The sequence below is a fragment of the Hyla sarda genome, unplaced genomic scaffold, assembly GCF_029499605.1.
Source record: "Hyla sarda isolate aHylSar1 unplaced genomic scaffold, aHylSar1.hap1 scaffold_1742, whole genome shotgun sequence".
In the NCBI taxonomy this organism is placed as follows: Eukaryota; Metazoa; Chordata; class Amphibia; order Anura; family Hylidae; genus Hyla; species Hyla sarda.
This window is the reverse complement of record NW_026608385.1, coordinates 14,358-28,427: the sequence shown is the minus strand read 5'-3', so window position 1 is coordinate 28,427 and position 14,070 is coordinate 14,358. Positions and strand designations below refer to the sequence as shown.

The 14,070-nt window shown below is 39.0% G+C and overlaps 1 protein-coding gene across 2 annotated transcripts in view; it reads right to left on the bottom strand.

Annotated features, from left to right (window-relative positions):
- LOC130312939 (calcium-binding protein 2-like) overlaps positions 1-14,070 on the bottom strand; it is a 46,943-nt gene that overhangs the window by 18,921 nt on the left and 13,952 nt on the right. The window contains exons 2-3 of one of the 2 annotated variants that reach the window (XM_056552635.1): positions 11,566-11,857; positions 9,310-9,340 (exon numbers count right to left, since the gene is read on the bottom strand). In XM_056552635.1, the coding sequence (XP_056408610.1) occupies positions 9,310-9,340; positions 11,566-11,857 (323 nt within the window). Of the gene's footprint in view, positions 1-9,309; positions 9,341-11,565; positions 12,317-14,070 lie in introns of those variants that run through there. The other variant, XM_056552636.1, reaches the window with a different exon arrangement.

The following is a 14,070-nucleotide window of genomic DNA, read 5'->3' as shown; positions in this document are numbered from 1 at the left end:
ACATATATATATAATGTAACAAAAAATAAATGAAAAATATATGTGTAGATATGGGCCGCTCCATGAGAACATATTATATATATATATAATGTAACAAAAAATAAATAAAAAATATATGTGTAGATATGGGTCGCACCATGAGAACATATATATATAATGTAACAAAAAATAAATAAAAAATATATGTGTAGATATGGGCCGCACCATGAGAACATATATATATAATGTAACAAAAAATAAATGAAAAATATATGTGTAGATATGGGCCGCTCCATGAGAACATATTATATATATATATAATGTAACAAAAAATAAATAAAAAATATATGTGTAGATATGGGCCGCATCATGAGAACATATTATATATAATGTAACAAAAAATAAATAAAAAATATACGTGTAGATATGGGTCGCACCATGAGAACATATATATATAATGTAACAAAAAATAAATAAAAAATATATGTGTAGATATGGGCCGCACCATGAGAACATATATATATAATGTAACAAAAAATAAATAAAAAATATATGTGTAGATATGGGCCGCACCATGAGAACATATATATATATATAATGTAACAAAAAATAAATAAAAAATATACGTGTAGATATGGGTCGCACCATGAGAACATATATATATAATGTAACAAAAAATAAATAAAAAATATATGTGTAGATATGGGCCGCATCATGAGAACATATTATATATAATGTAACAAAAAATAAATAAAAAATATACGTGTAGATATGGGCCGCACCATGAGAACATATATATATAATGTAACAAAAAATAAATAAAAAATATATGTGTAGATATGGGCCGCATCATGAGAACATATTATATATAATGTAACAAAAAATAAATAAAAAATATACGTGTAGATATGGGCCGCATCATGAGAACATATATATATAATGTAACAAAAAATAAATAAAAAATATACGTGTAGATGTGGGCCGCATCATGAGAACATATATATATAATGTAACAAAAAATAAATGAAAAATATATGTGTAGATATGGGCCGCACCATGAGAACATATTATATATATATATATAATGTAACAAAAAATAAATAAAAAATATACGTGTAGATATGGGCCGCTCCATGAGAACATATTATATATATATATAATGTAACAAAAAATAAATAAAAAATATACGTGTAGATATGGGTCGCACCATGAGAACATATATATATAATGTAACAAAAAATAAATAAAAAATATACGTGTAGATATGGGTCGCACCATGAGAACCTATATATATTTATAATGTAACAAAAAATAAATAAAAAATATACGTGTAGATATGGGTCGCACCATGAGAACATATATATATAATGTAACAAAAAATAAATAAAAAATATATGTGTAGATATGGGCCGCATCATGAGAACATATATATATTTATAATTTAACAAAAAATAAATAAAAAATATACGTGTAGATATGGGCCGCACCATGAGAACACATATATATATATAATGTAACAAAAAATAAATAAAAAATGTATGTGTAGATATGGGCCGCACCATGAGAACATATATATATATAATGTAACAAAAAATAAATAAAAAATATATGTGTAGATATGGGCCGCACCATGAGAACATATATATATATAATGTAACAAAAAATAAATAAAAAATATATGTGTAGATATGGGTCGCACCATGAGAACATATATATATATATAATGTAACAAAAAATAAATAAAAAATATATGTGTAGATATGGGCCACACCATGAGAACATATATATATATATATATATATATATATATATATATATAATGTAACAAAAAATAAATAAAAAATGTATGTGTAGATATGGGCCGCACCATGAGAACATATATATATATATATATATATATATATATATATATAATGTAACAAAAAATAAATAAAAAATATACGTGTAGATATGGGCCGCACCATGAGAACATATATATATATATATATATATATATATATATATATATATATAATGTAACAAAAAATAAATAAAAAATATATGTGTAGATATGGGCCGCATCATGAGAACATATATATATAATGTAACAAAAAATAAATAAAAAATATATGTGTAGATATGGGCCGCATCATGAGAACATATATATATAATGTAACAAAAAATAAATGAAAAATATATGTGTAGATATGGGCCGCACCATGAGAACATATATATATATATAATGTAACAAAAAATAAATAAAAAATATACGTGTAGATATGGGTCGCACCATGAGAACATATATATATAATGTAACAAAAAATAAATAAAAAATATACGTGTAGATATGGGTCGCACCATGAGAACATATATATATAATGTAACAAAAAATAAATAAAAAATATACGTGTAGATATGGGTCGCACCATGAGAACATATATATATAATGTAACAAAAAATAAATAAAAAATATATGTGTAGATATGGGCCGCATCATGAGAACATATATATATTTATAATTTAACAAAAAATAAATAAAAAATATACGTGTAGATATGGGCCGCACCATGAGAACATATATATATATATATATATATAATGTAACAAAAAATAAATAAAAATGTATGTGTAGATATGGGCCGCATCATGAGAACATATATATATATAATGTAACAAAAAATAAATAAAAAATATATGTGTAGATATGGGCCACGCCATGAGAACATATATATATATAATGTAACAAAAAATAAATAAAAAATATATGTGTAGATATGGGCTGCACCATGAGAACATATATATATATAATGTAACAAAAAATAAATAAAAAATATATGTGTAGATATGGGCCACACCATGAGAACATATATATATATATATATATATATATATATAATGTAACAAAAAATAAATAAAAAATGTATGTGTAGATATGGGCCGCACCATGAGAACATATTATATATAATGTAGCAAAAAATAAATAAAAAAATATACGTGTAGATATGGGCCGCACCATGAGAACATATTATATATAATGTAGCAAAAAATAAATAAAAAAATATACGTGTAGATATGGGCCGCACCATGAGAACATATTATATATATATAATGTAACAAAAAATAAATAAAAAATATACGTTTAGATATGGGCCGCACCATGAGAACATATTATATATAATGTAGCAAAAAATAAATAAAAAAATATACGTGTAGATATGGGCCGCACCATGAGAACATATATATATATAATGTAACAAAAAATAAATAAAAAATATACGTGTAGATATGGGCCGCACCATGAGAACATATATATATATATATATAATGTAACAAAAAATAAATAAAAAATATACGTGTAGATATGGGCCGCACCATGAGAACATATATATATATAATGTAACAAAAAATAAATAAAAAATATACGTGTAGATATGGGCCGCACCATGAGAACATATATATATATATAATGTAACAAAAAATAAATAAAAAATATACGTGTAGATATGGGCCGCACCATGAGAACATATATATATAATGTAACAAAAAATAAATAAAAAATATATGTGTAGATATGGGCCGCACCATGAGAACATATTATATATATATAATGTAACAAAAAATAAATAAAAAATATAGGTGTAGATATGGGCCGCACCATGAGAACATATATATATAATGTAGCAAAAAATAAATAAAAAAATATACGTGTAGATATGGGCCGCACCATGAGAACATATTTTATATATATAATGTAACAAAAAATAAATAAAAAATATACGTGTAGATATGGGCCGCACCATGAGAACATATATATATATAATGTAACAAAAAATAAATAAAAAATATACGTGTAGATATGGGCCGCACCATGAGAACATATATATATATAATGTAACAAAAAATAAATAAAAAATATACGTGTAGATATGGGCCGCACCATGAGAACATATATATATATATATAATGTAACAAAAAATAAATAAAAAATATAGGTGTAGATATGGGCCGCACCATGAGAACATATATATATAATGTAACAAAAAATAAATAAAAAATATAGGTGTAGAAATGGGTCGCACCATGAGAACATATATATATAATGTAACAAAAAATAAATAAAAAATATACCGTATGTGTAGATATGGGCCGCACCATGAGAACATATATACCGTATTTATCGGCGTATAACACGCACTTTTTAGGCAAAAATTTTTAGCCTAAAGTCTATGTGTGTGTTATACGCCGATACACCCCCAGGAAAGGCAGGGGGAGAGAGGCCGTCGCTGCCCGCTTCTCTCCCCCTGCCTTTCCTGGGGTCTAGAGCGCTGCTGTCGGCCCTTTTCACCCCCTGGTTATCGACAGCCAGGGGGAGAGAAGGGGCAGCGGCACCCATTGCCGGCGCCGCTGCCCCGTTGCCTCCCCCCATCCCCGGTGGCATAATTACCTGAGTCCGGTCCGCGCTGCTCCGCTGCTCCAGGCCTCCGTCGTGCGTCCCCGGCGTCATTGCTATGCGCTGAACGGCGCGGCGCTCTGACGTCATGCGCCGCGCCGTGCATAGCAATGACGCCGGGGACGCACGACGGAGGCCTGGAGCAGCACGGACCGGACTCAGGTAATTATGCCACCGGGGATGGGGGGAGGCAACGGGGCAGCGGCGCCGGCAATGGGTGCCGCTGCCCCTTCTCTCCCCCTCGCTGTCGGCGCCGCTTCTCTCTCCCTGGCTATCGACGCCGGCACCGATAGTCAGGGGGACAGAACGGGCAGCGGCGCCGATAACCAGGGGGTGAAAAGGGCCGACAGCAGCGCTCTAGACCCCAGGAAAGGCAGGGGGAGAGAAGCGGGCAGCGACGGCCTCTCTCCCCCTGCCTTTCCCCGGGGGTATATCGGGGTATACACGCGCACACATGCACCCTCATTTTTTCATGGATATTTGGGTAAAAAACTTTTTTTACCCAAATATCCGTGGTAAAATGAGGGTGCGTGTTATAGGCCGGTGCGTGGTATACCCCGATAAATACGGTATATATAATGTAACAAAAAATAAATAAAAAATATATGTGTAGATATGGGCCGCACCATGAGAACATATATATATATATAATGTAACAAAAAATAAATAAAAAATATATGTGTAGATATGGGCCGCACCATGAGAACATTATATATATAATGTAACAAAAATAAATAAAAAATATACGTGTAGATATGGGCCGCACCATGAGAACATATATATATAATTCCAGTACACAACATTGGGGTCATCTCACGAGTTTTAAGAATAAAGTAAACAAATAAACAAAACATTTATTTTTAAATATTAACAAATAAATAGACTAAACGTTAAAAATATATAATTTACTCTACCACCCCCCCCCCCCCTTCCACCAAAATAAAACAAAAAATAACTGAACCACATCGGTCATTAACCCCTTAAGGACTCAGCCCATTTTGGCCTTAAGGACGCAGAAAATTAAATTTTTATGTTTTCATTTTTTCCTCCTCGCCTTCAAAAAATCCTAACTCTTTTATATTTTCATCCACAGACTAGTATGAGGGCTTGTTTTTTGCGCGACCAGTTGTCCGTTGTAATGCCATCACTCACTTTACCATTGTGTGGGGAAATTAAAAAGAAAACCGCAATTTTGCTAATTTTGGAAGGTTTTGTTTTCACACCGTACAATTTATGGTAACAATTACATGTTCTTTATTCTTTGGGTCAGTACGATTAAAATGATCCCCATGATAACTTACTTTTCTATTATTGTTGCGCTTAAAAAAAATCACAAACTTTTTAACCAAATTAGTACGTTTAAGATCCCCCTATTTTGAAGACCTATAACTTTTTCATTTTTCTGTATAAGTGGCGGTATGGGGGCTCATTTTTTGCGCCGTGATCTGTACTTTTTGTTGATACAATATTTGCTTATATAAAACTTTTAATAAATTTTTTATTAATTTATTTGGGAATAAAATGTTATAAAAAAGCAGCTATTTTGGACTTTTTTTTTTTACGTTCACGCCGTTCATCGTACGGTATCATTAACATTTCATTTTATTAGTTCAGATATTTACGCACGCGGCGATACCAAATATGTATATAAAATATTTTTTTAACACTTTTTGGGGGTGAAATAGGGTAAATGGGGCAATTTACGTTTTTATTGGGGGAGGGGGTGTTCACATTTTTTTACTTTATTTTTTTTACTTTTTTACTTTTATTTTTACACTCTTATAGTCCTCATGCTTATCCTGTTCAGTGCTATGTATAGAACATAGCACTGATCAGTATTATCGGTCATCTTCTGCTCTGGTCTGCGGGAAGGCAAATCAGAGCAGAAGACTCCCGGAAGATAGCGGAGGCAGGTGAGGGGACCTTTGGCTGCCGTGCTGGATGATCGGATCGCCGCGGCAGCGCCACGGGCGATCCGATCATCCAATAAAGTGACCGCGATGCTGCAGATGCCATGATCTGTATTGATCACGGCATCTGAGGGGTTAATGGCGGACATCCGCGGGATCGCGGATGTCCGCCATTACCGGCGAGTCCCTGGCTGCGATCAACAGCCGGGACCTGCCGCGCATGATCCGGGCATCGCTCCGACGCCCGCGGTTATGCTTAGGACGTAAATGTACGTCCTGGTGCGTTAAGTACCACGTCACCAGAATGTACATTTACGGCGCTCGTCGTTAAGGGGTTAAGGACCGGGCCTATGTTCATTTTTGCATTTTAGTTTTTTTCCTCCTTTCCTTTTAAAATCCATAACTTTTATTTTTTCACCATACGAGGACTTGTTTTTTTTGCGCGGACAATTGTACTTTGTAATGACATCTTTCATTTTACCATAAAATGTACGGCGCAACCCAAAAAAATATTATTTGCAGGCGAAAATTTTTAAGAAAACTGCAATTTTGCAACTTTTGGGGAGTTTAGTTTTTACGCAGTGCACTATATGGTAAAATAGATACATTGGATTTACTAGGAGTGTTGTGTAGGTTTTTTTGTGGCTACTAAAGGGATAGTCCCACGCCCCAGCGTTCTGAGCATTTTGTCCAGAACGCTTGGAGTGGACGGCCATGATTGTGACATCACAGCCACGACCCTCATGATGTCACACCTCACCCCCTCCATTCATGTCTATGGGAGGGGGCGTGGTGTGACATGAATGGAGGGGGTGTGGTGTGACATTACGATCACGGCCACCCATTCCAAACGTTCTGAACAAAATGTTTAGAACACTGGGGCACGGGAGTACCCCTTTATTTTCCCACAGTGTTTTCTAAGGTTTCCCTACAATTTGCACTGTTTCCTACTTTTTGCTTTTTCACACCCAGTCTGAGCTCTGGGGTTTTCCAGAGTTCCAATGTACCAAGGTTGGGATTTTTAAAAAATGTTGGCAACCACGCCCCCTTTCCCCGACGCTCACACCCCTTTTTCTGGTTTTCTCAGTAAAATGGAGAGTTGGTTGGGTTTTTGATTTTCTGGCACAAATTCTGGCACCCAACCTGACAAAACAGTAAATCAGGACCAGAAATAAAGGGATTTTCCCAGAGCGACCAATCACAGCTCAGCTAACGAGCTCTGGTAAAGTGAAAGCTGAGCTGTCATTGGTTGCTGTGGAAAATCACTCTATTTTTTTCTCACACACAGTTTGATAAATCTTGGCCAATGGGGGAGATTTATCAAAACTCGTGTGGAGGACGAGTGGTCCAGTAGCCCATAGCAACCAATCAGATCGCTTCTTTCATTTTTGACAGGGCTCTTTTAAATGTAAGAAGGGATCTGATTGGTTGCTATGGGCTACTGGACCACTCTTCCTATAAACAGGTTTTGATTGATCTCATCCATTATATTTATTCTTTAGGTCAATACAATTAAAATTATACCAAATTTATATATCAGTATTTTTGGTGTTTGGCATTTTTTACATTATATCTTAATAGTTTGGACATTTACGCAGTGATACCAAATATGTTTTATTTTTATTTTTTTGTAAAATGGGAAAGTAAGGGGGATTGTTTTATTTTTTTTATTAGGGGAGGGGGTTTAATATAATTTTCGATTTTTTTTTATTTTACACTTTTTAAGCCCCCATAGGGGACTTTTATATGTAATCATTAGATTGCATTATGCCATAGGCATAGCATTACACAGTAAGATAGACCATCGATATTGTCTGGCTAAAGCAGACTACATCATTGATTGGGCGGCAGGTTGGGCGGCAGGAGGCAGTTAAGGGGACCCTCCTCTGCCATTTTGGGATCGCCACTGCCCAGCAGAAGCAGTGAGTGTGAGGCTACTGATAGTTCCAGAGGGACACATTTGTTTAAAAATAGTTGAGTTGGTTTAAAAATGAAAATTAAAGCCTTCCCCGATCCGCGGCCACTTTGTCTGTGCCTGATCCATGCTCCTGGACATTTTTGCTGAGGTAGGTCTCTGCTGTGGACAGTATAGTGGACACTTCCTGTGGGGTCTGCATGTCAGAAAAATAGAAGACTGGGCTCCATCAAAATGGCAGCGGTGGGGTATTGGGCGGGGGAGAAGGGTTTTTACATTTTTAAACCAACTTGACTACTTTTTAAAGTCATTGGGATGAACCGGCACTTGTTTAGAGGAGGAGCTCCACCGATTGCTTAGAGGAGGAGCTCTGCCAGTTGTTTAGAGGAGGAGCTCTGATAGTTGTTTAGAGGAGGAGCTCTGCCAGTTGTTTAGAGGAGGAGCTCCACTGATTGTTTAGAGGAGGAGCTTAGCTGATTGTTTAGAGGAGGAGCCCTGCTGATTGTTTAAAGGAGTTCTGCTGATTGCTTAGAGGAGGATCTTTGCCGATTGTTTAGAGGAGGAGCTCTGCTGATTGTTTAGAGGAGGAGCTCTGCTGATTGTTTAGAGGAGGAGCTCTGCTGATTGTTTACAGGAGGAGCTCTGCCAGTTCTTTAGAGTAGGAGCTCTGCTGATTGTTTCGAGGAGGAGCTCTGCCAGTTGTAAGGGGTTATCCCAGATCCACATATGTGAGGATTAGCTGCAATACCAAGACGAGCCTGTGAAGAGGAGGGGCGCTGTGTCAGGTATAAGACCCTTACTGCTGTAATCTTGTACAACCTCTTACTAAACCTGACGGCCATATTTAACCCCTTATATAAATGTCGTCTGCTCTTCAATCCTCTCCAAGAATCCGGAAATCAAAATGAAAAAGATTAAAATAATAAACTCTTTAATGTAAGAATAAAAGGCGTTGACCTCTGACTGATCTCCTGCTTATCAAGGATCACCGTATTAAGCAAACGCTGAGAGTCAGTGCAGAACCCGTGGGGTTACATAACAGGTTAATCATAAGCTGACACTCAGCCGGTACTCACCGTCCATTTCTTCAGGGGCCAAATCCCTCTCCTGCAAGAAAAGAGAAGAGACCGTCAGAGACCCTGAGACCGTCCCCTCTGTGCAGAGACCTCTAAGATACAAGACATGGCTACAAAACATCTCAACACCCCGCGTGATCTACAGACAGTGGACTGTGCCGCTTCTGACGGAGTCCTAGAAGAACCCTCTAAGTCTTATTGTTGACCTACATTGGGTTTAGAAAACCTGACTGAAAAATCAGTGCAAATGAAACGACATGTGCGACCATCGGAGGACCAACTTATGGAGATGACTTGAGACAATCGGAATCCATGAATCCATCGGCTGAACACAATGTAGTTGAGGTCAACCAAACAAGTCATAGTACGTTCGTATCTACGGCCATCTCCTACACAGGAGCCCAGACAACTTCATCATACCCAACATCTGCATCTACACTAAAACAGAGGTTCCTACGTTCTGTCTCTTATAAGTCAAAGTCTACTCTGAGTAAAGGTTGAGGGCCACATTCTACTCTGAGTAAAGGTTGGGGGCCACATTCTACTCTGAGTAAAGGTTGAGGGCCACATTTTACTCTGAGTAAAGGTCGAGGGCCATATTCTACTCTAAGTAAAGTTCGAGGGCCACATTCTACTCAGAGTAAAGGTCAAGGGCCATATTCTACTCTGAGTAAAGGTCAAGGGCCATATTCTACTCTGAGTAAAGGTCGAGGGACACATTCTACTCTGAGTAAAGGTCAAGGGCCATATTCTACTCTAAGTAAAGTTCGAGGGCCACATTCTACTCAGAGTAAAGGTCAAGGGCCATATTCTACTCTGATTAAAGGTTAAGGGCCATATTCTACTCTGAGTAAAGGTCGAGGGATACATTCTTCTCTGAGTAAAGGTCAAGGGCCATATTCTACTCGGAGTAAAGGTTGAGGGTCACATTCTACTCTGAGTAAAGGTTGAGGGCCACATTCTTCTCTGAGTAAAGGTCGAGGGCCACATTCTTCTCTGAGTAAAGGTCAAGGGCCACATTCTACTCTGAGTAAAGGTTGAGGGCCATATTCTAATCTGAGTAAAGGTTGAGGGTCACATTCTACTCTGAGTAAAGGTCGAGGGCCACATTCTACTCCGAGTAAAGGTTGAGGGTCATATTCTACTCTGAGTAAATGTCTAGGGTCACATTCTACTCTGAGAAAAGGTCGAGGGCCACATTCTACTACGAGTAAAGGTTGAGGGTCATATTCTACTCTAAGTAATGGTCGAGGGTCACATTCTACCTTGAGAAAAGGTCGAGGTCCACATTTTTCTCTGAGTAAAGGTCGATGGCCACATTCTACTCTGAGTAAAGGTCGAGGGCCACATTCTACTCTGAGTAAAGGTTAAGGGTCACATTCTACTTGAGTAAAGGTCGAGGGTCAAATTCTACTCTATATGTAAAGGTCGAGGGTCACATTCTACTCTGAGTAAAGGTCGAGGGTCAAATTATATTCTATATGTAAAGGTTGAGGGCCATATTCTACTCTGATTAAAGGTCGAGGGCCACATTATACTCTGAGTAAAGGTCGAGGGTCACATTATACTCTGAGTAAATGTTAAGGGCCATATTCTACTCTGAGTAAAGGTCGAGGGTCACATTCTACTCTGAGTAAAGGTTGAGGGCCACATTCTACTCTAAGTAAAGGTCGTGGGCCACATTCTACTCTGAGTAAAGGTCGAGGGCCACATTCTACTCTGAGTAAATGTTGGGGGCCACATTCTACTCTGAGTAAATGTTGGGGGCCACATTCTACTCTGAGTAAAGGTTGAGGGCCATAATATACTCAAAGTAAAGGTCGAGAGCAACATTCTACACTGAGTAAAGGTCAAGGGCCATATTCTACTCTGAGTAAAGGTCAAGGGCCATGTTCTACTCTGAGTAAAGGTTGAGGGTCACATTCTACTCTGAGTAAAGGTCAAGGGTCACATTCTACTCTGAACAATAATTGAGGGCCACATTCTACTCTCAACAATGGTTGAGGTCCACAGGACATGAACTAACCCCACTGTGTGATGTCCAAAGGCCAATTATTGGGAATTAAGGTTCCATGGAATGTTTCTATAGCTGATAATTTGCCCTTAGGACCTGATCATAGCTCCACAGCTAACAATATAAAATCCCATTTCTATCTGCCCTGTAGGGTAATAAGGAGGACCCATCCTCCCCTGGGGTCTCCACAACCAGAGCTGATCTTATATTTAATATAATACCCACTCCGGGGCCCCACTTACCTTGCTGAATAGAGCATTGAGGAATGGAGAGTAGGTCTTGGTGGTGATGCTCTGGGTGTCGCTCACCCTCTTGCCTTTGTGGTGACCTCTGCCGTTAGCGTGGTGTCTGTCCTCATGGCCGTGGTGCGGGCTCTTCCTCTCATGGCCTCCTCCGGTTACAGCTTTGTGGTCTCCTTCGTGTCCTCCTGTTGCCCCCTTCTTGCCGCCGGCCTCTACACCACTTTTGCTCCTGGCCCCAGTGTGGCTCTTGGCCCCGCCCTTCTCTGGGGTGCTGGATGTCTTGGCTCCGGTGCTGTGAGACATAAGATTGTTTCGGATGGACGGTTCGGCGCTGAGTGTTGTTCAGACAGTGAAGCACAGAAGGGATTAGATCTAATCTAATAACATCAACTTGTTCTGAGCCACGTAAAAGACTTTAAAGAGATTAGTGATGGGTCATGTGACCGCACCTTGTTCTTCCTAAATATAACATACAGAACGTATTCCTGTCATGTCAACATCACTACATTCCAAAACTATATAACCAAAAGTATGTGAACCCTAAACATCACACCTGTATTAGCTTGGTGGCCATTTAACTTCAAATCCAGAAACATTATATAGGGGTCTTAAGGGCATCATATAGGGGTGTTAAGAGCATCATATAGGGGTCTGTGGGAAACTATAGCCATTTGTGAGGTCAGACCCTGATATTGGAGGAGACAGCGGCTCAGCCTCCATTCTAGTCCATCCAGAGGGGAATCTATCATAGAGGCCTTTTTTTTTTACAGAATAACATTTTTATTAAGTAAGTATCAATCACAACAATGACAAAGAAGCAAGAGAAAGTCTTGCCAGCGAGTAAAGGCACATACAGCATTGGAGATAACGAGCTAAGCAAGAGTAGTATACTATAGGCACTTGTTACAGCATCGCCTCATGGTATCCAAAACGTGCTTCCACAATTAATGCAATCAAACAGAAACTACGCATGTCCGTGGCAGTGGCAGTCATGAGAGAGAAACTCCATCTAAGTCAGCATGAAACACTGAGGCATTAAGTAATCAACATATATAGCACTTGTATTTAGCCGTGTAACGAGTATAGAAATGAAGCAGATGCATATCGGAAGCAAGTCTGAGCTTAAGAAGGTTGCAAGGGTCGGAGGAGGAAGGGGAGGGGAAAAGGGAGGGGAGGGAGGGAAAGAAGAAAGGGAGAGGAGAAAGAGGTAAGGAAAGTGGTAGGTGCATGAGGGGAGGGAAGAAGATAGGCAGAAGAAGACAAGCAGGTCGAGAAGTGACCCGAGGGGGAGGAAGGTAGGGAGAGAGGAGGAGAGAAGAACTGAAAAGAAAGACAAGGAAGTGAGTAGATAGATCTAAAAGGTTTAAAAGTAGCTTAGTGAGATTCTCTCGTGGTGCAAATACCTCTCCAGACTGGTCCCCATCCATCGATCCCTCCTCTAGTCACCCAGGTGAAGGGTTCTGAAATCAGGTGAGGACACATAAGCCAGCCAGGGAGCCCATATTTCGTGAAATTTGGTGTATTGGCGCCTGGAGTCAGCCAGGAGCTCCTCCATTCTACAGATGTGTGAGACTTCCCTAAGCCAAGATGAATGGGTGGGAGTTACAGAGGACTTCCAGAGCCTAGGGATTACTGATCTGGCAGACATCAGCAAAAAGTGTGTTAGTTTGATGGCAAGTTTGGGTGCATCTCGCGGGAGGATCGAGAGCAGTAGGGTAGTCGGGTTTCGTGGGAGGGCGAGGGAAGTGAGTATGTGGATCGTGTCCAAGACGGAGGTCCAAAAGTTGTCGAGTTGGGGGCAAGACAACCATATATGGGTCATAGTACCTCCTCGATGTCCGCATCTCCAGCAAGAGTCCGAGACAGAGGGGTATATACGGGAGAGAAGAGCAGGCACTCTGTACCAACGGGAGATGATTTTATAGTTAGTCTCGTGTAATCTGCAGGAGATGGAAGATCTATGACAGAGGGTCAAGGCTCCACGCCAATCAACATCCGAGAGCTCACTGCCTAATTCCCTCTCCCAAGCTGTCTTGAAAGGCAAAGGAGTAGAGGAATCTATATTCAAGAGCAATGAATATAACACGCTCACAGCGTGGGGAACAGTATTGGAGGCAGTGCATAAGTTTTCAAAAGCAGTGAGCTCTCTATGGAGACTGAGGGAGACATTATTGGAATGATAGAAGTGCCTCAACTGGTTATATTGGAAGGTGTGTAATATAGAGTGTGGTGTTTCACCTAATATGTCCGGGAGGGGTTTCAAATTATCTCGCGTGAGGGCAGAGGAAAAAGTGGCACCCTCCGATCTACGGAAGGATAGAAATGTAGCGGAAGAGAGGGCCGGGGGGAAGGCTTCATTACCAAAGATGGGGGTCAGCGGACCATCCGGCATTATCAGAGAGTGACGGACCAGATACGTCGAATATGTTTTAGCGATCGAGTCCATCACAGGAGGCAAGGAGGAAGCGGAGCGGAGGATTGAGTGGGGTTTTAATGTCCATAGTA